This window comes from Lynx canadensis, chromosome A1, assembly GCF_007474595.2.
Source record: "Lynx canadensis isolate LIC74 chromosome A1, mLynCan4.pri.v2, whole genome shotgun sequence".
Classification (NCBI taxonomy): Eukaryota; Metazoa; Chordata; class Mammalia; order Carnivora; family Felidae; genus Lynx; species Lynx canadensis.
Genome location: NC_044303.2, coordinates 178,840,744 through 178,861,420, shown reverse-complemented (window position 1 = coordinate 178,861,420; position 20,677 = coordinate 178,840,744). Strand labels below are relative to the sequence as shown.

At 43.5% G+C, this 20,677-nt stretch overlaps 1 protein-coding gene across 2 annotated transcripts in view; it reads left to right on the top strand.

The window, feature by feature from the left end:
- Window positions 1-20,677, top strand: part of KCNIP1 (potassium voltage-gated channel interacting protein 1) — a 213,467-nt gene that overhangs the window by 149,163 nt on the left and 43,627 nt on the right. The window contains exon 1 of one of the 2 annotated variants that reach the window (XM_030327681.1): window positions 14,480-14,644. The exons of the other annotated variant lie outside the window; for it this stretch is intronic. Coding sequence (XP_030183541.1) covers window positions 14,536-14,644 — 109 coding nt within the window. The 5' untranslated portion in view covers window positions 14,480-14,535. Of the gene's footprint in view, window positions 1-14,479; window positions 14,645-20,677 lie in introns of those variants that run through there. 2 annotated transcript variants of the gene reach the window in all.

The window sequence follows — 20,677 nt, the reverse complement described above, 5'->3', positions numbered from 1 at the left end:
GGCAAGTCACAGAGAGCCAGAGTCCCTGTGCAGTGAGGCTCTGGGTGATGGGGGAGGGGAGGAGGTAAAGCATAGGTGGATAAACAGGAAGATACTCTTTGGGCAAGAATCACTTTCTACAGCACCCTGGCCTTCCACCTAGTATCCTATACTAGGCTCTCCTAAAATGTTCTCCACTGGGCAGGGCTGGGATAAGGGAAATACCATCAAACTGAAGTCAAGAGCCTTGAGTCTTGAGTCCAAGTCCTGCTTCTGCTGTTTGACATGGGTGAGATGGCTTGCCCTGGTCTGGACCACCACCTCCTCCCTTGTCAATGAGCGGTGAGTTGATTGTCCTAACACTATGTCAGCCCTAGAAATCCCTGAATCCGTGACCATATCAATGATTGCTCTCTTGTGTTGATTTTTCCTCCAAATAAAGAAACTCTGGGCCTGCAGGGGAGGAACCCAGTTAGGATATCAGAACTCAGAAACCAGACAGAGTTGGGGAACGATGACGGGGAGGAGGGAATGCAAATATATCTCAGTGCCTAGTCTGTGCCAGACACTGATGCTTAATCACTATCCATGGAGCATCGTGCACGGTAGCCCAGATGAATGTGGTTGGTCACTCGTTGGCATGCTGCGTGGGAACGGTTTCCAGGTATTTCTTGGAAGTCCACTTGGACTCAAGGTTGCCCATCTCTGGAAGAGAAGAAGAGAAGAAGGCTCCTTTCTCACTAGGTCCTTCTTAGGAATCTCTGATGAAACTGTTCCACTAGTCTTACCTCCTTGGAGGACCCTTCCCGGATTCCCAGGCTGGGCCCGGTGTCCCTGCATCATGCTCTCAGTCCTTCTGCTAATCTTAGCACCCATCACTGACTGACTTGTCATCACCATCCAATTGTCTACCTACCCCACTGAACCTATAAGCAATGGGACTGCGCTCTCTCCAGCAGCTAGCACAGACCTTGGCACACAATAAATGATCTGTGTTGAATTAATGAATAACTGTATTTAGATAATTCAGAATACTCTTTCTAGCTTAGCATTGTAAAGCAGGAAAATATGGAGTCAATATGACCTTCAGCAAGTGACCTAATTTCTATGGACTTTGGTTTTAGTTCCTATAAATTACATGCAATAATAATTTGCCCCCACCTCGTGGAACCATTTGATGATTAAATGGGATAATGTGAATAGTACTACTAACTACCCTTACTTGAATGTTCCCTGTATTCCTTCTGCTCTATCAGCCTTCAGATAATGTATTTAAAATGATAAATACAGTGGTACTTAACAAATATTTGTTTTCTTGCCCCAGAACTACATTAGAGTTTAAATGAGCAAGTTAAAGCTTATCTGTTGAAGGGATGGGTGGATGGATGGATGGATGGATGGCTTCCATCTAGAAGTGGCCTTCCAACAGTAGGGGATGGAGTGGGTATAGGGGTACCACTGGCTCAGCAGATGTTTATACCATTTTAGAATAACTACCTTGGACTTCAGAGAGTTCCTGGGTATGAAGGTTTGTCTTTAATTAAAGTCTCAGCACAGTGTTAAATGCCATTTTATTTTTGTTCATAATTAATACTAATGAGATGAGTGTATCACAAACAGCACACATTCTGAGAAAGTGAAAAACAACATCTGAGCTTGGTGGTTTCCATTTTTGCTTTACTCCCTCCCATGCTCTGTTCAATTAAAAGTTTTGAGAAAATATTGCAACTACACTTCTTGTCTTATGGTAATGAAGCATATTAATTTGAATGTGATGAATACAATATTCCACTGACTTTTTTATTCCCTTATCTACAAAAGTTTAAAATAATAGGCCAATTAAATCAGGAGAAAAGAATGCAGGGTTTGCCTGTGGCTCCAATTCAGCAACCAAAGAACTGAAAGAACAAAATTCTGTGAACTGTCTGGGTCAGACTCCATCCCCGTGGCTATAGCTGAGAGACGCTAACTCATAATGACAGATGTGGACCAGGGAAGAGCAAGGGATCTTGCTCTTGTATTAGGGATCAAGAGGCCAGGTTCTAGACACTTCTCCAGTGTTGTCCCAGTGAATATTTGTTGAATGGGTGGATGGATGGATAGATGGATGGATAGATGAATGGGAGATAGAAATTGATGGATGGATAGAATGGAAAGATGAATCATATGACATCCCAGGTCCCATTCTTCCCAAGGTGGAAAATTAAGTCCAGTCTGGAGTTGAATTAATATTGTCAAGACCTAGAAGTCAAAGGCAGAATTTAGAGGTGAAGTTCAGCTCTCTGACCTCTTTACCTTAGATGCATAAACTATAAATGATCCTCAGTTCAGGTAGGACAGGCCCTGGGAGGTTAACTCTAAAGCAGAGGCCCCCAAACCAGCTAACCCCAGTATGAGTTTCTGCATTGGAAGAGGCACATCCTGGAGCAGGTCTGTGACCCTGACATATGATCCAGGTGTCTCTATGAGGACTTCTGGAAGACTTCCCACCTCCAAGTGGTGCTTCAGTCATTAAGTCCATCTTGCCATCGTGTCATCTGAGGCAGTTTACAGGTGTATACCCCACAATATCTGTGTACTTTGTCACCTTCCATTCTGTTCTCTCCATCACAGTCATTTTAAAACATACAACACACACACACATGCTTGCTCTCTCTCTTTCTCTCTCACTCATGATGTTATTCCTTTGTTTAAAACACATTGTGCCCAGGCTACACAAATCCATAACATGGTCTACAAGACTCTGCGTGGCCTACCCCCTGAGTGCCTCCCAGTCTTATCTTCCATCATATCCCCTCCATCCATGCCCATTCCCTGGGCCCCTACACTGGCCTTCAGTCAGTTCCCAGGCACCTCTTGAGCACTCAGGCTGCCACTCACCTCAGGACCTTTGCACATGCTTTCACTTATTCCTTAAGTGCTCTTACCCATGTTAACTCCTATTCATCCTGCAGCTCTTAGGTCAAGCATCACTTCCTCAAGAAAGGCATCACTGATGATACTCCCTACACCAATTTTGGTGTGGGTTGGGCTCTGTGTTTATGTTGTCATAACTGAGTATTTTTCTCTTATAGCACTTATCACAGTTTATAATTATATGCTTATGCTGCTAATTTGAGTATTATACCTCTCCCTTATTAGGCCATTAACACTATAACCATTGATTTCTAATCATTGTATCTCTAGGGCTTAGTATAGTGCCTGGTTCATAACAGATGCTCAATAAATACTTGTTGAGTGAATGAATGAATGAATGAAAGCATAAATACCTAATTCAAGAGCTTTGGCTCTTTCTACTCCACTAACTACTTCCGAGTTTGGGATTTCTTAGTTTCTAAAGCACTAACTTGCAGTAGGCCTCATACTGGGAACTTGAACAACTTGCTCTCATGTAGTTCAGTGTGACAAGAAACAGATATGTAAACATACAATGACAATACAGTGTGTCAAGAGCTACAATCCACATTAAGTGCAAGGTTTCATGGAAGCAGGGGAGAAACACTCGGGTTCCACACTGGGGAGGCTTTCCAAATGAGTTATTTCCTACGCTGAGCCTGAAAGGAAAAGGTGTTGGCCAAGGAAATAAGGGTGGAGGTAGGATTTCAAGTGAAATGGCCCTTAGGTAGGAAGGCTCACAAGTCAAAGCCTGGCCCTGGAGGAACTGTAAGTCCCGCGGATGACTGCATCCTGGGTGGAGAGGCAGGGCTGTGGGAGGTGAGGCTGGGAGGTGAGCAGCAGCCATGGCACTGAAGACCTTCGATGAGTCAGAGATGGCAACAGACACTGTATGGAGGGGACCAGCATGGAGAGACCTGTGATTTGGAAAACTCTGGAAGTACTTTGGAGAAAAGGTGCTCATATTTCAAGTGAGAGACTTCCTCCCCTGAAGAAAGAGAGGCTTGGTCCCAAAGCTGTCAATCAAACTCTTCTCTAGAATCCAAACTTTCTTTCCCGATGGGCACTCAGTGCAGCTGACCCTGCTTATTCATTGCAGGGAGAATTAATTTCAGGGAAGGGGGAATTAAAAAAAATACAAGATTAAGCAGTGTAATCAGCTGCTGCAGAGAGTTGGAAATGCAATAAATAATAATAGCATTGAGAGCTGTTTTTAATAACTCACCAGTGTAATTTAGCCCCAGCTTCTTGGAGCATATGTAAAATATGTCATAATGTGTACAATGGCAAATGCCTCATTGCCAGTCTCTAAAGACAAATGTCTTCCCAGGAGGAAAGGGGGTGGGGTGGGGAGTGGAGGAGAAATTGGAGGACATGATTGCAAATAGGGTGTAGGAAGGCAAGCATCGTTCATTCTGACACCACTAATACTAAATTTGTGATCCTTTGCAGATGCGATAGGTTTCAGTTGGTTTGTCTTCAAAGATGGAGCAGGTTAACAGCAGTAACATAGTAAAGGAGAGAGTCATAATTTGTAAGAGAGTGAGGTGTTTTCATACTCTGCAGCATCACCGTTTGCACGCAAATCTGTATTATAATCACGGATCATCCTTGTCGATCTACTCCAGCAGGTCCCCAGGGCACTTAAGCCTTGGCAGCATTTGTTTTACTTAGTTGAGTTACTAAATATTCATGAAACTATTAAAATGTGTTATTTAAAAGTATTTGATGAAGGCTGACTTTTAGTAATTCATATGGGCTACACCCTCTGCCCCAAAGTCCAGATTAGTGGGATGGGACTAGGAGTGCTCCCCTCTTGGGGAGCAACATGACACAATTGAAATGAGATGGACTTTGGAGTCAGACAGACCTGAGTTCAAATTCTATTTCTACCACTTACAACTTATCACTTTTGCAACATAGTCAAACTCTGAGGCTCCATTCCTTATCTATAAATGAGTGATGATGATGTTGATGACCGCTAATATTCATGGGCCACCACTGCATTTCCTCTGGCACAACACCACTGTGATGTAAGTACTGGGTACGAGCCCTGTCTTACAGGTGAGGAAACTGAAGTTTAGAGCAGTCGAGTAACTTTCACGAGGCACAGGGCTGGCAAATAACTGCTCAGGAACCCAACACCAGGTCCTCTGACCTCAAAGTCCATGCCATGACGTGTGCTGTGTGATCCTCATGTACCAAGCTCTGCAGTTGAAGAAGACGAGAGACAATGTGTGTAAAGTATGGCTCCTGGAACATAGTAGACACTGTGTAAATGTCTCTTGCATTGAAGGACTAGATTTATCTTCCTTTGATGTGTCCTCTCTGGAAAAATACAACAACATCTGTGTCTTTGTCAAAGTTTTTTGAATGTCATTCCATACCCTTGTCCCTGTCACTCAGCACCTCAGGTTTCCAATCTATAAAATGGAGGTGTGTGGGAGTCCTTACACAGGCCACTGGTTTGGGTGTAAGTTTACTACAACCATTTTGGAAAACAGAGTGACGATGCTTAGTAAAGAGTCTGTGATGCAGCAATGCTACCGTCACCCTAAAGCAGGGTTTCTCCGCCTCCGCACTGTTGACACTGGGGACAGAGATTTCTTTGTTGTCATATTCTGTGCATTGTAGGATATTTAGCAGCATGCCCAGCCTCTATCCATCAGATGCCACTAGCATCCCCCAGTTCTGACAACCAAAAAGGTCTCCAGATATTGTTGCCAAGTGCCTCCTAGGGGGCAAAATCCCCATTGAAACCACCGCCCTAAAGGAACTCTTGCAAATGGGCTACCGGAGCATGTTCAATAATGAGCAGAGCCACCTCGTTTGCAATAGCCTAAAAGTGATAGCCTAACTATCTACCAACAGTTGAATAGTGTATTTAGCACAGCATAGTCACCAAATGGAATATAATACAACATGAAAATTAACCACAACTGCCCGTGTCAACGTGGGTGAATTTCATAAACACAGGCTTGATTGAGCAAAGCAATAAAAAGCAAGTTGCAGAAGTTTCCGTGTGGTATGATTCTACCTATATAAAATGTAATGACATATAAAATGATGCTGTATACTATTTAAGGAATATACACATACATGTGTGTGTGTAGTAAAACTAAAAAGAAATGTATGGAAGTAAAAATAACCAAATTCAGTATATGGTTCCTGGGGCGGGGGGGACATGAGTGCAATCTGAGCAGGGTATATGGGCTTCAGTTCTACTGATTGATAGATAGATAGATAGATAGATAGATAGATAGAGATAGCTGTCTCCCAAAATAGGTATATGAGTATCATCATATTATTTTCCTGCCTCTTCCAATGTCTGAAATATTTCATAATATTTTTAAAGGAGTCTGAGTGGTTCTAATGGGGGAAGGGCACATAGAAGAATCATTTAGGGAACTTTCCTTGATTACACACATCTGCCTCTTAGAGATTCTGAAATCTTCTATCCAGTTCACTCCCCATATCATCAAACAAGAGTCAATGCTTTGGCCAGTGTTCCCAATAAAGTGTGTCTTCCCCTCAGGTGTTATAGGGTTGAGAATCAGTGGTCACTTGGAGAATTCTTGAGGGTATGTCCTCAGACTTACTCTGCCCCTCTAATATTCTATGATCCCATAAAATAAATGGGTTGGGACATCTTATATGTGTGGATAAACATATATATAAGCAAACATACCTCCTTCCAGTTTTCAAAGCTCAGCCCATGGACTGTTCACGTTGGGCCCTGGACAGGACCTTGAAGACAGATCCCTTGGGGGTAGGAGGAAAACACCTTCCTTGAAGGAAAGTGGATGCTTCTGCCAGAGCGTTTGAAACCATCCTTGTATTCATGGCCAACAGAGGTGTCCTGAGACCCAGGAAGTACCACCTGTCTTCATTTGACAGGTGAGAAAATGAAGACTCAGCAAAGTCAAGTTATTTGAAAGTCATCCATCTAGTAAATGTCAGAGACACGAATAGACCCAAATCTGCCTTCAGATCTCATGTCCCTGTCATGCTGCCTTCCTACAGCAGTAATAACTCTTACCATTGTAATTGAGAGTTAATTAGTAATGCAAGAAACTAAGGCAAGAGATTTCTCCCCAAAAACACATGACTGACAAATACATGTTCTGCATTCAGAGAAAAGAGAGCAGATGGCTGAATTGGCTTTATTTGGTATAGAAAAGAAGAGCAAGCATTCCATATGGGGAAATAGACAAGAGAATGGGCAGTGCAACTCAAGTTCTGCAGGTCAGGAAGGCAATGTCAAATGCATTCTGTTGGGAACATAGCTGGTTAGAACTGGTGCCCCATCTGTGGTCCTGTTTGTAAGGACAGTCACTGGACTGGAGTCTCCTTGGTGGCTGAGATAGATCTTGGTCAGTGGTGTATCCCCAGTGCCTGGGGCATAGTACACAGGAAATATGATATTGGAGGGACGAGAGGGGAAGGTAGGATGGCAGGAAGGAAGAAAGCAGTGAAGAGAGGAGGCAAGGATAGAAAGGATGGAAACAGTGTGTGTATGGAATGGGAATTTCTGTTGAAATTCTAGCAGGGCCTGGATCCCTCCTGAGAAAGCAAAGGAGGTAAACATGGAAACGTGTCAGTGGATATCTAAATGCCATATCTCACTGACTTCATTTGCAAATGAATTTCCACCAATGGCAGTTAGGTTTTGCTCTAACCAACAAATGATTCGCACTGACAATTGACACAAACATTGTGCCTCATTAATAAATGTGCTCATTACTCTTCCCTGCTGGGCAATGTGAACTCCTGTGTTCTGGCCTGCTTTAAGCAAAGAGACCTACATCTCTCCTTCCTCAGCCTAGGACCCTGGTAGGGAAGGGCAGAATGTTGAAGGAGTCTGCAGGCTGAACATTTGGGGTGGTGCGGAGAGAGGGGGTCCTGAAGTTCATCCTAATGGATATGGAATTGTTGCAGCAGAGTTCAGGATCCTCCCCAAATTGATCTCCTAAGGTATTTGGAATGGTCCTTCCTAAGGGTTTTCTAAAATCGCAGAGGAAAAACCAGAAAGCAATCCTACCATAGTCTTCCTTGCCCCCGGGCTCCATGGGGTGGTGAGAAATCAAAATCAAACAAACAGATGTGGCTTTGAGAATTGACTACCCAGGTGCTGAAGCCTGGGATGGAGAACCAGCCCAGTTGGATTCTGCGGGAAGCTACTTGGAGCTGGACACCTCTTCCCAATGTGCATATGAGAGATAGGTTTCCAGCTAGATGCATTGAGGTTTTGTTGTTGTTGTTGTTTTGTTTTGTTTTGTTTTGTTTTGTTTTACATTTTGGCATCTGCCCCATCCCATAAATCCATAAATATCCCATCAGGGGCATTAACGACTAGAAAAGAAGTCAAATCATTGCTGGGACCAAATGAGATAAAATGTGTAGAATATCTAACCCAGTGGGGTGGGGGTGCCTATTGGTACCATAGTTGTTCCTGGAGAGAGAAGCAAAGGGCCCAAGGGAAAGAACTGAGCAGAAACAGGAAAGTTGGGGATCAGGACCAACTCCAAACCCCATCCCTAACCACCCACCACTCCTGACCAGGGGAACCAGAGAAATCCCGAATGAAAGGATACAGAGATCTGAACTCAGTCTGGCCTCTGCCACCAACCAGCTGTGTCACCTCCTGGGAGACACTTCACCCTTTCTGAGCTTCTTCTGGAAGCTGGCCACCAGTGAGCATCTAATTGGTTGTTATGACAATTAAGATAAAGGAGAAGACCCGTGTGAAAGTCCAGCACAATGCCTGATCCAAGGAAAATGTTAATAGCATTTATTTCTGTCTCTTTGCTCCTGTTTTCTTATCTGCAAAATGGAAATAATTCTGTACCCTAACTTAAAGCTAGGGCATAGTATTTTTTCACCAAATATCTGTTGAGAAACTACAATAACACAAAATGATTGAAAAGGTGAAACAGAACTTGCAAAGGAAAAATCCTAAAGGACTTTTTAGATATTGTGAACTTCCTGATGGGAAAGGCCTTTATTTTTGTGTTCGCACAGCATGGTAACAGAGAAAGAGCAGAAGAGAGGAAAGGGAAGAAGTAAAGAAAAAAGGAAGGTGTCATTACTTTCCTATTGTACAGTTATCATCATCATTATAAAACTAATTTATTTTTTAAGTTTTATTTATTTATTTATTTTTTAGTAATCTTTACCTTCGACATGGGGCTCAAACTCATGACCCCAAGATCAAGAATTGCACGCTCTTCTGACTGAGCCAGCCAGGCACCCCTATAAAACTAATTTAAAGAAACCCAGCCAGTGCCCCCAAAAGGGCTGCAAGATAAGGGCTAGGAAAAGAACACAGAAATAATTTTTCCATTTTGACCAGTGATGGGAATAGTAATGATTTTCTCACTGAACCATAACCATCTTGCAGTTAAATAATTTGCTTCCTGGTAGAATCAAGAGCTCAAAGATGGTGCTCTGAGGAATTCTTTCATTTCTTTACACCTTTTAAAGAAAAGAAAACTCCAAATGCAATTATTGGCATTATTTTTATGCCAACTGCAGCAGAACATTCTGGAAGATGAGGCTCCTACCCAATTAGTTTATCCAAATGAGATTTAGACAGTACCTTACCAGGAGACCACTCAGAAACCCACATACTACCAGCAAGCCCTACTGAGTCCAATGAATGTGGACGTGGCTTTGCACATGTGGTTTTGGTTAGCTAAGCCAACTGCTCCAATCTTGTGGGAGGCTACACCACAGGACACCTCTGTTTACTTCAGGTTACACATCAGTGAGCAAGCTGAGAGCAGCAGAAGTAGCTAGCTAAAAGAGAGTTTTATTTGCTGACTGCTAGGGGCCCACATGCAAGTGAAATTTAAGCAGCAACAAATACTTGCCTGAAACCATTTGTCTGGAAGGAAGATTTGTGGCTGGAGAACTGAAGTTCATAACACCCAGAAATCTCCAGAGTAGGTCTGATTCCCCTACCTGAAACAGTATTCCTTCCTCTCCCCAGACCCAAACCTCCAGAACATAACAACTTAATCTATAACTTCTCCATCAGCCCCAGCTAATATATTATCCCCTTGAGCTTATTATGGATAATAATGATAATGGTACTAATATGGTTCTTTCTATGCTTAATTACTAATTCATTTCAATCTTTACAACAACCCTTAAGTAGGTACTATGATTATCTCTGTTTTACAGATGAGAAAACTTGGGCACAGGGAAGTTAAGTAACTCACCAGTAGTCACAGAGCTAAGTAAGAAGTAGAGTTAAGAGTCCGTGCAGGCAGTCTGGTCTTGGAGCCTGTTCTCTGAACCTCTGTGTTGCAGCCCCATTCACTGGGTGTCAGAGACCGTGCTAAGATGTTATAGCATTAGCTCATTTCATCATTGCAACAATCCTAGGATATGGGTACCAAAATGTTATCCCCATTTTACAGATGAGGAAACTGACTCCATAAGTTTAATTATTTGTCCCTGGTCACATAGTTAGTAGCTGGGAGATCTAAATTCAAACCCAGTGATTTGGTGAACATGTGATTGTTTGGCAGAATTAGGTGCTATGGACTGAATGTCTTGTGTTTCCCCAAAATTCATACGTTGATACCCTAAATCTAAATCTGATGGTATTTGGAAGTGGTAATTAGGGAGGTAATTAGGTTTAAATGAGATCATGAGGATCGAGCCTTCATGATACAATCAGTGACTTTATAAGTAGAGAAAAAGATTACAGCTCTCTCTCTACCATGTGAGGACACAGGAAGAAAGGAACCATCTACAAGCCAGAAAGAGGCCTCTTACCAGATCCCTATATCAGTACCTCCCAGCTTCTAGAATGGTGAGAAATAAATGTCTGTTGTTTAAGCCATCCAGTCTATGGTATCTCGTTACAGTAGCCTGAGCGAAGACACTAGGCATTTGTGAGTGTGACCAGAGTGGTCCCCAAGGTTCCTAAGGGACCTTGAAGTCCATGGCCGGTATTCATGTGTCAGTATGTGACGATCTGAATTGGAATCCAGCCTTCTGTGGTGTCTGGGTCAGAACAAAAGTCAGGTATCAGGTACATGAGGTTGATTCACCACCCACTTCCCCCCTCAGCACCTCACTTCTAGCCCTTCCTGCTATAATCTTACCCAAAGAGAATGTCCCATGAATGATCAAACCTTTGTTTCTTTATGGCAAACAGCCCAGAGTGGGGGGTGCGGAATAAAGCCTGCCAGTGCTGACAAAAAATTGAAGAGGGCCACCAAAGTGAAGATTCTTGGCTGAAAACTAGTCAATTGGGACAAATTGGTGAGAGAAGTGCCCAATTCTGTGCAGGCCCATACCCACAATGCAGACACATTCACCTTACAATCTGTGTGGAAATAAGAAAAAGCAATTTGTCAAATGGATTCCATGATTGCTTCGGTTAGGGCAAAAAATTCTCATCAAGTGAAAGATGGAACTCCAATGAAAATTTAAAAGGAGGCTACATGTAGAGGGAAGAGCTGTGTAGACACCATGTGATGCTGAATGGAAATGGGATATGAGAACAAGGCAGGCTCTCGAATAACAATTCATGTATCTCTCACAAATACCAAACCAGAGATTCATCATTGATCAGCTGGACATGTGGGAGAGTATGGACTTCCGAAGCAGGTAGATCTGTGCCTGACGCTCAGACGCCCACTACCTATGAGACTTGAATATCCTTCTGATCTTCTTAGAGATGAAAATGGCAACACCCCCCAAAGATCTGTTGTGAGAATCCGGGGAGATGCTTGTGTAAAGCACCCCACAATTGCTAGAAAATAGTTCGGTCGGTCTGCTTGCCATTGAGCTAAGTCACCTGGGAGGCACATGTCCCTAAAGCTCAGGGTTCAGAGATAATCAGGAGGGGACCAGGCTTTGAGACCAGAGCTCTTGGAAAAATTCAAGTCCTTACATGGTGACAGCAAGCAGAACATGGGAGCCACTACTCCTCTTTCTCATGCCTTTCATTCCCAGAAATTCCAGAATGCCACAAGAGATGAAATCTCACTCCTGGCACCCGGCCTTCCATCTAACAGGCGCTCAGTAATACATGTCGGGGGAACTGAGCTGGGAGTGCTGTGCATGACGTGAAAGAGGGCAAAAGGTGAAACCCGTTGGACACATCATGGCTGCAGTCAGTGCCAGTCAGTCCTGAGCTGACATCTAGAGCAGTTAGCAGGCATAAGCTTGCAAAAGGGGAGCATGAAGAGGTAGAACAGAGTCAGGGACAGCACCAGTCTTATAAGGCAGGGAGTTGTTGGCAAGGAAGCAGGAAAGAGAGGGGAAGAAGCAGGCAGAAACCAGGAGAGGTGTAGGCTAGAGAAGACAAGAGAACGAAGTATTGACTTACCAGAAACTGAAGACTCTCCGTTCTTACTTTAGTTCCTCATGTCTGGCTATGCTGATGCCTAAAATCCCACTAAGCCCCTTGGGTTAACTATTACACTTGCTAGGGCTCCAGAAGAGAGGAAACCCAGAAAGTCAGGAACACCTCTGGGCAGGTGAATTTGTCAGGTTTCCTTCTGGGCAGGTGGGGTCTGGAAAGGCAAAGTGGTGTTCCTGCCATAAAGGGAGGGAGAGGAAGCATTCATGTACTGTTTGCCAATCTCCATAGTGTAAATATTCCTACTGTGGCTGCTCAAACCACCAAAGATTTAACAATCGCCTTGTTAATTTCCTAAAAACTTAACTATTAGCTGGAATGGGCTGATTCAGGACACCACTGCCCAGGTGCAAATGAGATTGGAGATTGATATACAGAACCAAGAAGGAAAGTGCAGAGCAGAGACACGAGTCTCAGTCTGATATGTAGAATATCTTCCCCTTTCACAAAGAAAGAAAAGAGGGAGACATGAGCATTCACATTCAGTTATTGTGGTTTAAAACAGATTGTATACATAGGAGAAAATTTCAACAATGGGCCTCCCTCTGACATCACACCTTCAGTGCTCTTCTCCAGAGGCAACTAAAATTGTCAATTATCAGTGTATCCTTCTGAAACTATATTATGTATAGGCCTGCAGATGGTGTGTTTGTGTGTGCGTGTGTGTGTGTGTGTCCCTTTTCAAAATTAAAATGATAATCTACTAAACAACTTACTTTTTTCCTTAATGATATATTTTCCGTGTTCTTCCAAGAAAAGATACATAAATATGTTGTGTATTTTTTACATTTTTTAATGGTTTACTTTTTATTGTTGAGAGAGAGAGAGAGAGAGAGAGAGAGAGAGAGAGAGCATGAGTGGGGGAGGGACAGAGACAGAGGAAGACACAGAATCAGAAGCAGTCTCCAGACTCTGAGCTGTCAGCACAGCTCGAACCCATGAACTGTGAGATCATGACCTAAGCCAAAGTTGGGTGCTTAACCAACTGAGCCACCCAGGCACTCCTGTGTTGTATATTTTGAATGGCTTTATAGTATTCCTTTTACATATGCTCTATAATTTATTTAACCACTTTCCTCAGTAATAAGCATATAAGTTTTTTCTGTCTTCTGTTACAAACAAATGATACAATGAATATCCTTTCACACACACGCACACACACACACACACACAAACACACATGTGCACACATGTAGGCATCCCTATAAGTGAAATTCCAGGATCAAAGGGTATATACACTTTCTATTTCTGATAGATTTTCCCTCCTGAGAGGTTGTATGTATTTACATCCCTACCAAGAAGTCATGAGAATGTATTTCCCCTGCATTGTTGCCCGCATGCTGTATTCTCCAAATCTCAGGCCAGCATTTGCTAACTGCAAGCTCATCACACTTGATGAGGACTCCCTTATATGAGGCAGGTTTATTCGCAGAAGAGGAAAGGGCCTTGTGGAGATCAAGGAACTTTCCCAAGGGCAGGTGTCTGTGATTGAAGTCTCAGTCCTCCCTCTTCTCCATGCTGGCTGCCCTTCTCCACCAGGCTCACTGGGAACAATCCAGTGTAGGCAGAGTGTGACGCCCCCACAGAGTCCAGAAGCTTGGACACACCAATAACCCTACTCCTTTCTTTCCCCATCTTTTACTTTCTTTCTAGTTTTGCTCAATCAGTTTTGCTTTTAGTAATTTCTTCTACTGATGTAAAACCTAAACACAAATAGAACTGTAGACTCAGCCCAGTTTACAAATACTTTCTTGGTGACACAGTTTCCAGGGGTACTTGATGTCAGAACAGGGACCGCTTGTACCCCAGAACAAGCTTGATAGGTTTTTACTGGAGAACTACAGGCAAATTGTTGTCCTTTTGAAAAATAGCCTTCCCCTCTAAGCCTATGGCAGATAGAAAGCTGTGAAGTGTTTTCCTTTATGTCTGAAATAGTCTACATTCACACACGTGCCCTCCCAGTCGCAAAGAGGATAGCCATGAGACGCTGCCGGTTAGGGCTACGCTCGGGTACTAGATGTGCAGGGGTTGGTTAAGCCTTTGGGGGAATTGCTTTAGGAGAAGAGACAGTAAAAGCAAAAGCAAAGACTGCTATGAACGTAGAGGTTGCTGGCAAGGAGGAGGAGGAAGGTGGAGGGAGTGGGGAGGAGTGGAGGGAGGGAGGGAGGGAGGGAATGCCAAGAGAGTGGTGAAAATCAGCACAGCGGAAAGAACGGCTTGGAAGACGGGCTTTAAATGCCTGCCTGGCTTCTTGCTGGTGGCGCCAGGGCTCTGGCAGGATGTGGGCAGAGGGCGAGTCCGAGGGACTCCAAACACTGGGAATAGTGGTGGTCCTGTGCTCCTCTCTGAAACTTTTGCACTACCTCGGGCTGATTGACTTGTCAGACGGTAAGCGAGCTCTTGAGCTTCCCTATTTTCTAAGAATGTTTTTCAGCTTAGGTTGTCATGGGTAGTTTAGAAAACGCCCAGCAAAGTAGCGTGTAGACCTGAGAGCTTTGCAAAAGCCCTGCTAAATTCCAGCCATTTTGACCCTAGCCCCCGCCGCGGAGCTCAGGTTGACCCAGGGATGATGCGCTGTCCATGGTTCAGAAATGTGGTGCCTGGAGAGTTGGGGAACTGGAAGGGGTTAAATATCCTCTTCCTGCCCCGTGTGCGTGTGCGTGTGAGTCTTGGTGGATTACTAGCTGTGTGAGAATAGCACATAACATCACAGTCCTCTCTCAGAGTGTCTGATAGCTCTGTTGTTGGTAGAAGTCAATGACTTTTAGAAGTCATTATGTTGATGAACGTTAAGAAGCAGGTGGGAAGACTGTGGTGTTAAAAACTTTTGTGAAATGCTAATCATTAGCAAATGCCAATTCCTTCCCCTCCTTCACCCCTTCACCCTCAACCCTCACAAGAATCCTTACCCTAAAATCACCTCATTAGCTGTGACTTTAGCTTCCATTCCTTAGTGAGACTGTAGTCAAAAATTCAGGTTAACCATGCTGTTTATGACTACAAAGTTAGTAGTTTGGTTTCCAAAGTTAAAGGAGCTCAAGAAATGAAGAGTATTTTCTTCCTCCTTATGAAATTTTGTCCCCAATAGGACACCATGTGTTTATATAATTTTTATCACGTAAAATTAGACTTCTGGAAAGATTCCAATTTTGGTGAGCAATGCATTAAACAAAACCAAACTCCAGTAATTTATATTCAATGTATATACAACGTGTATTTGATGTATGTTCTTCCATAACTGGATCGGGTTGTGTAGACAGAATTTCTCTTCCAAGAAGTATCATATGCCTTAACTATACATAATAATGAGATACATTTGTAGACAAAGGACCAGCTGAAGTACCAACCAAAGCTGAGGTAGACCAGAGACTGAATGCAGGATAATGTGGTTGGATGAGCTCTGGATTAGGAATCAGGAGACCTGGTTCCTATCAATGATCACTCTCTATTTAAATTTGGTCAAGTCATTTTTTATCTGGATCTAAATTTCCTTATGAGAATATTGATGATTTTCAATCTCTGCTTCATGGCATTCTGAAGCGACCCAAACGTTTCCTTGTTTTCAGTTTGGTGCTGGGCGCAGTAAGGCAGATCCTGCGCCCTATGTCCCTGCTTCAACAAAACCACCTTCACTTTATCTGCCCTATATGCCAGGCCTGTATGCTAGGCTTCAGCTAAAATTGATTGTGTTTCCCTGAGATGTTGGAAGCTGAAGCACATTCAAAAAATTCCTTCTTTCTTGAAAACCACCTGAAATCGAACAATCTGGTAGAACAGTTCTGTGTGCACATAGGAACTCTCCCAGGCTCGGCCCCTGATATGTGCTTCTCTAGAGCTCCCAACTCAGCCTGCCAGTCCATAACAAATTGAGCAAAGCCCCTGTTCACCACCAGATCCCAAAAATGTGTTTCATCCCTGTTCCAAGCTTCAAAGCAGACACCCACTGAGATTACAAATTAACCTAAGAGAAATTTCCAGAGAAACTTCCTTCTCAGGCTAAAGGTGCCGTGGAAAATAGTGCCTTGCTCTTCCTTTCCATATCCAGACATAACCATCTCCCTTCCCCTGCTTTAGCTTCTCAATATTACAGCTTTTGGTTTTATTACCACGGAATATATCAATTACTCATCTAATGTTATAGTAATGAGGGGATTAGGGTGAAATGTAGAAAGCATATGTTTAAGACTGCCTCCAGGAACCTTAGGTGAAGGAAGAAATTAACATTTATTCAGCACCTGCAGTGTCTCGGGTATAGTGCCAGGTGCTTCTATGTACATGAGCTAATGTAATCCTCAAAATAACACTCTAAGGAAAAAAACTAAATAACACTGGAAAGTAGATATCATTGTTCCTTTTATATAAGGAAAAAGAATACAGGCTTAGAGAAATTAGACGAAATTTCCAAAAATACAGCAATAATAAGGTGGAGATGTTTGTCTCTAAAATTTTGCCCTCCATCCTGTATTCCAAGTGGCTCAACAAGCAAGATGGCATCTGTGGTCTGTCATTAAGTCTACACCACACAGCCTGTTATACTAGAGCCTTCCCCATATGGTCCAAAATGCCATTTTTATTGTGCATGTGACATGGGAAATTCTGCTCACGCATTCGAGTACCAAGAGGAGAATACCACCTCCTGTTGAGTACACCAGGACCAATGGGATGAAGCCATTCTAAAGAGAGCAGGGGAACAATTCTGAAGAACCTGTCGGTAGTCTTTCCTAGGGCCTCATCTTATTCTCATTTTATTTTCCACTAGTGATTTTAGAAGAGTATAGATACTGGGCCTAGAGTCAAAAGAGCTGTGTTCCAATCCTGGATGTGCCATTTATCAGTGGTGTGACCGTGGGCAAGACCCTTTTCTTCCCCAGCTTTCACTTTCCTCACTTGTAAAAAGGGAGACATGAGGATGATGGTTGTATTAATTCTCTAGGGCTAGTGTAACAAATTATTCAAAGCAGGTGGCTCAAAACAACAGAAACGCATTCTTTCACAGTCCTGAAGGCTAGAAATCCAGAAGCAAGGAGTTGGCAGGGCTGTGTTCCCTCTAAGCCTCTAGAGGAGAATTCCCCTGGCTTCTTCCAGTTTCTGGTAACCCCAGGTGTTTCCGAGCTTATGACACTGTCACTGCAATCTGTCTCCATCTGCACATGGCCATCTTCTCCCTGTGTGTCTCTTCTTCACTCAGTACTTCCCTCTTCCTACAAGACAGCAGCCATATTGTATTAGGGCCACCTTGACCTCACCTTAACTGCAAAGATCCTATTTCCAACAAGGTCACATTCACAAGTACTAGGGTTCATGACTTCGACATCTCTTTTTGGGTGACACAACTCAACTCATAACAGTAGTAGTAAATGCTGCAGATTGTTGTTGTAAGGATTGAATGAAGTGGCACATGGGAAAGTAGCAAGCTTATTATCTGCCTCATAGCAGGTAATTCCTAAAAGCTCAATTATTTTTCAGCCTTAGATCATGCCAATCAAATGAATACACTGCTCACTAGAGAAAAAAAGACAAAACCCAAGTCCATCAGGCCTATTGGGCAGTACAGTCCTTCCCTTGGTATTTGGAAGTTGCCAGTGAGACTTCCAGAGTAGAAACCAGACTGGGGTGACTTTCCCCTTGTATGCAGTGTCACCGTGCACACCCAGCCCTCACTGCCATGGCCTGCAGATCAATCCGACTCCTCACCCATTCCGCCAAAGTGAGGGCAGCAGGGACTGCAGAGAGGAGATCAGGCAGGAGTGCGGGTGACAGACAAGTAATGCCCCGCCCCCCGAAAGTTCAGAGACCATTACCAGTTAATTCTCTGTCTCTGTCTCACCTGCTGCTCACTGGGCCAGCCTGAGGCAACTTCACCCTGCCAGATGGGAGTCCTCTTTCCCCAAAGCGTCGTGTCTCCTGGCACTGCTACAGCAACTGCGGAAGCGACCTACTGTTACAGGTCCAGGCATAACTGTAACAGTGAGGCATACATCGGTGTTTCTCAAAGTGGGTTCTCTTGCTGCCATATCTTACACCTATCTAAACGTAAGGTAATTTCGCTATGTCTCTAACCATAGCTTGTTTATAGAATCAGGAATGTCAGAGGCTTTGAAAACCACCCCAAAAAATAGCAGTAATAGTAATAACTTCACAAACTCAGGGAAACCACGAGAATCCAAGTGTGTCTATTGGAGTCTTTAGAAACAGTTGTCTTTCTATGCACTCTAAATTGTATGAAACATGAATTATTACTCCAGAGGTTGGCTGGGTCTACTTGATGGCAAAAGATTTGAAATGTGGTTCATGTGAAGCCAGCTACACACATATAGCCAGCTTTAGTGATTTCTTATGGACTTAGTGCCTGTGTAGTACTTTATAGCATAGGCACCCATCGTCCATCAAGTGTTTAACTTGGACAGCAGAGAAATCTTGTGAGATATGAAGATCCTATAGTGCTATTGAACTAATTTCATAGTTTTTAAAAAACTGAAGTTCTGAGGCTTTGGCTTCGAGGCCACATGGTTATAAAGTAACAATTTCAGGACTCAAGTCAAGTCTTCTGGTCCCACTACAAGCACTTTCTGTTGTCCAAATGCAGGAAAATTCGTAATTAAACCATGCCTGGAGCATTGATAATATCACTATTTCTACCCATTGAATATTTGTAACCCTCCTCTTGGCAAAGTATTCATAACCTAACGCAGTTAGATTGTAGTGAGCTGAATCATGGCCGCCCAAAGACATCCTGTCCTAATCCTAGAACGTATGAATGTCACCTTATAAGGAAAAATGTTCTTTGCAGATGTGATTAAGTTAAGGATCTTGAGATGAGGAAAGTATCCTGAATTACCCGGGTGGGTTGCATATGTCATCATAAGTCTTATATGTTGTCATAAAAGAGGGGCAGGCAGGGACCGGACATAGACAGAAGGGAAGGTGGTGATGTGAAGCTAGAAGCAGGGGTTGGAGTGACGGCCACAAGGCAAGGAGCACTGCCAGCCATGAGAAGCTGGGAGAGGTCAGGAGTGGATTCTCCCCCAGAGACTTTAAAAGGAGCATGGCAGGGGCGCCTGGGTGGCTCAGTAGGATAAGCATCCAACTTCAGCTCAGGTCGTGATCTCGCTGACTGTGAGTTCGAGCCCCAGGTCAGGCTCTGTGCTGACAGCTCAGAGCCTGGAGTCTGCTTCAGATTCCGTCTCTCTCTCTCTCTCTCTCTCTCTCTGCCCCTCCCATGCTCACATTCTGTCTCTCTCTCTCTCTCTCTCTCTCTCAAAAATAAATAAACCTTAAAAAAATTTTAAAGGAGCATGGCCTTGCTGACACCTATAGATATATACCCAGGGTTCATATGCCCTCCCACCACTGAGTAAACAAAAGAACCCAAGTAGATTACTCCTCTACAGATGTAGCCTCAAACCTCTCTTCTCTTTTTCCTCTTTCTACCTCCAGGTCTCATTATTTTTAATGCTTCTGTCAATATTGTTATACTTTCAATGGTGTCCTTAATTCTCAACTCCTTCAATATTGGCTTTGAACAATATCTACTGCCCACCTTCTCTTTAATATCAGAAGATGAGGACACTCTTACTTCCTCTGTTCTTCCTGTCTCCCTCTACCTACCAAATCTGTTAATTATATTATCATTTTTACATTGCTGAGGCTTATGATGTCCTGAAAACATCTTTCAAGGTAACTAGGAGGATCTTCCTCAGGCCTGTCATCTCCCACGAGGACAATCCTGTCTCCTGCTCTGAATGGGCTCCCAGTTCTGTGTCTAGAACTTTCTACTTGTATGACCACCAAGAGGACAGAAATGCATTCTGCATCAGGAGGATGCATTCTGTGCTCAGAAACCATTCCAGGGAGGCCCGGGTGGCTCAGTCGGTTAAGCGTCTGACTTCAGCTCAGGTCATGATCTCACGGTTCATGAGTTTGAACCCCGAGTTGGGCTCCACCCTGACAGTGCAGTGCCTGCTTGGGATTCTCTCTCTCTCCCTCTCTCTCTGACCCTCCCCGCTTATGGGCACGCGGGAGGTGTATGTATGCTCATGCTCGCTCTCTCTCAAAATAAATAAATAAACTTAAAAAAAAAAGAAACAATCCCCTACCATACAAACAAAGTGATAGTTGGCCTACCATCCCAGTCCCACATTGTCCCCAGGGCCAAGTACTGCTGTGACACCAGTGCTCAGATTCCTGCTATGGACATAGAAGGATCACTACCTGATTTTATATTAAGAAAAGTAAATATAGCATGTGCTTAAGGAATAAACTGAACCTGCTGAGAAAGTCTATCATATTTTCAACTACAGAAGAACCTGGAGAGAAAGGAGAATGGGAGAGACAAGATAGGAAGGTGAGGGGCAGAAGGAAAGAGGGAGGAAGAGAGAAATGGTCAGAACTGGGGAGAGGGTGAAGAGGCAGGAGTTAGAA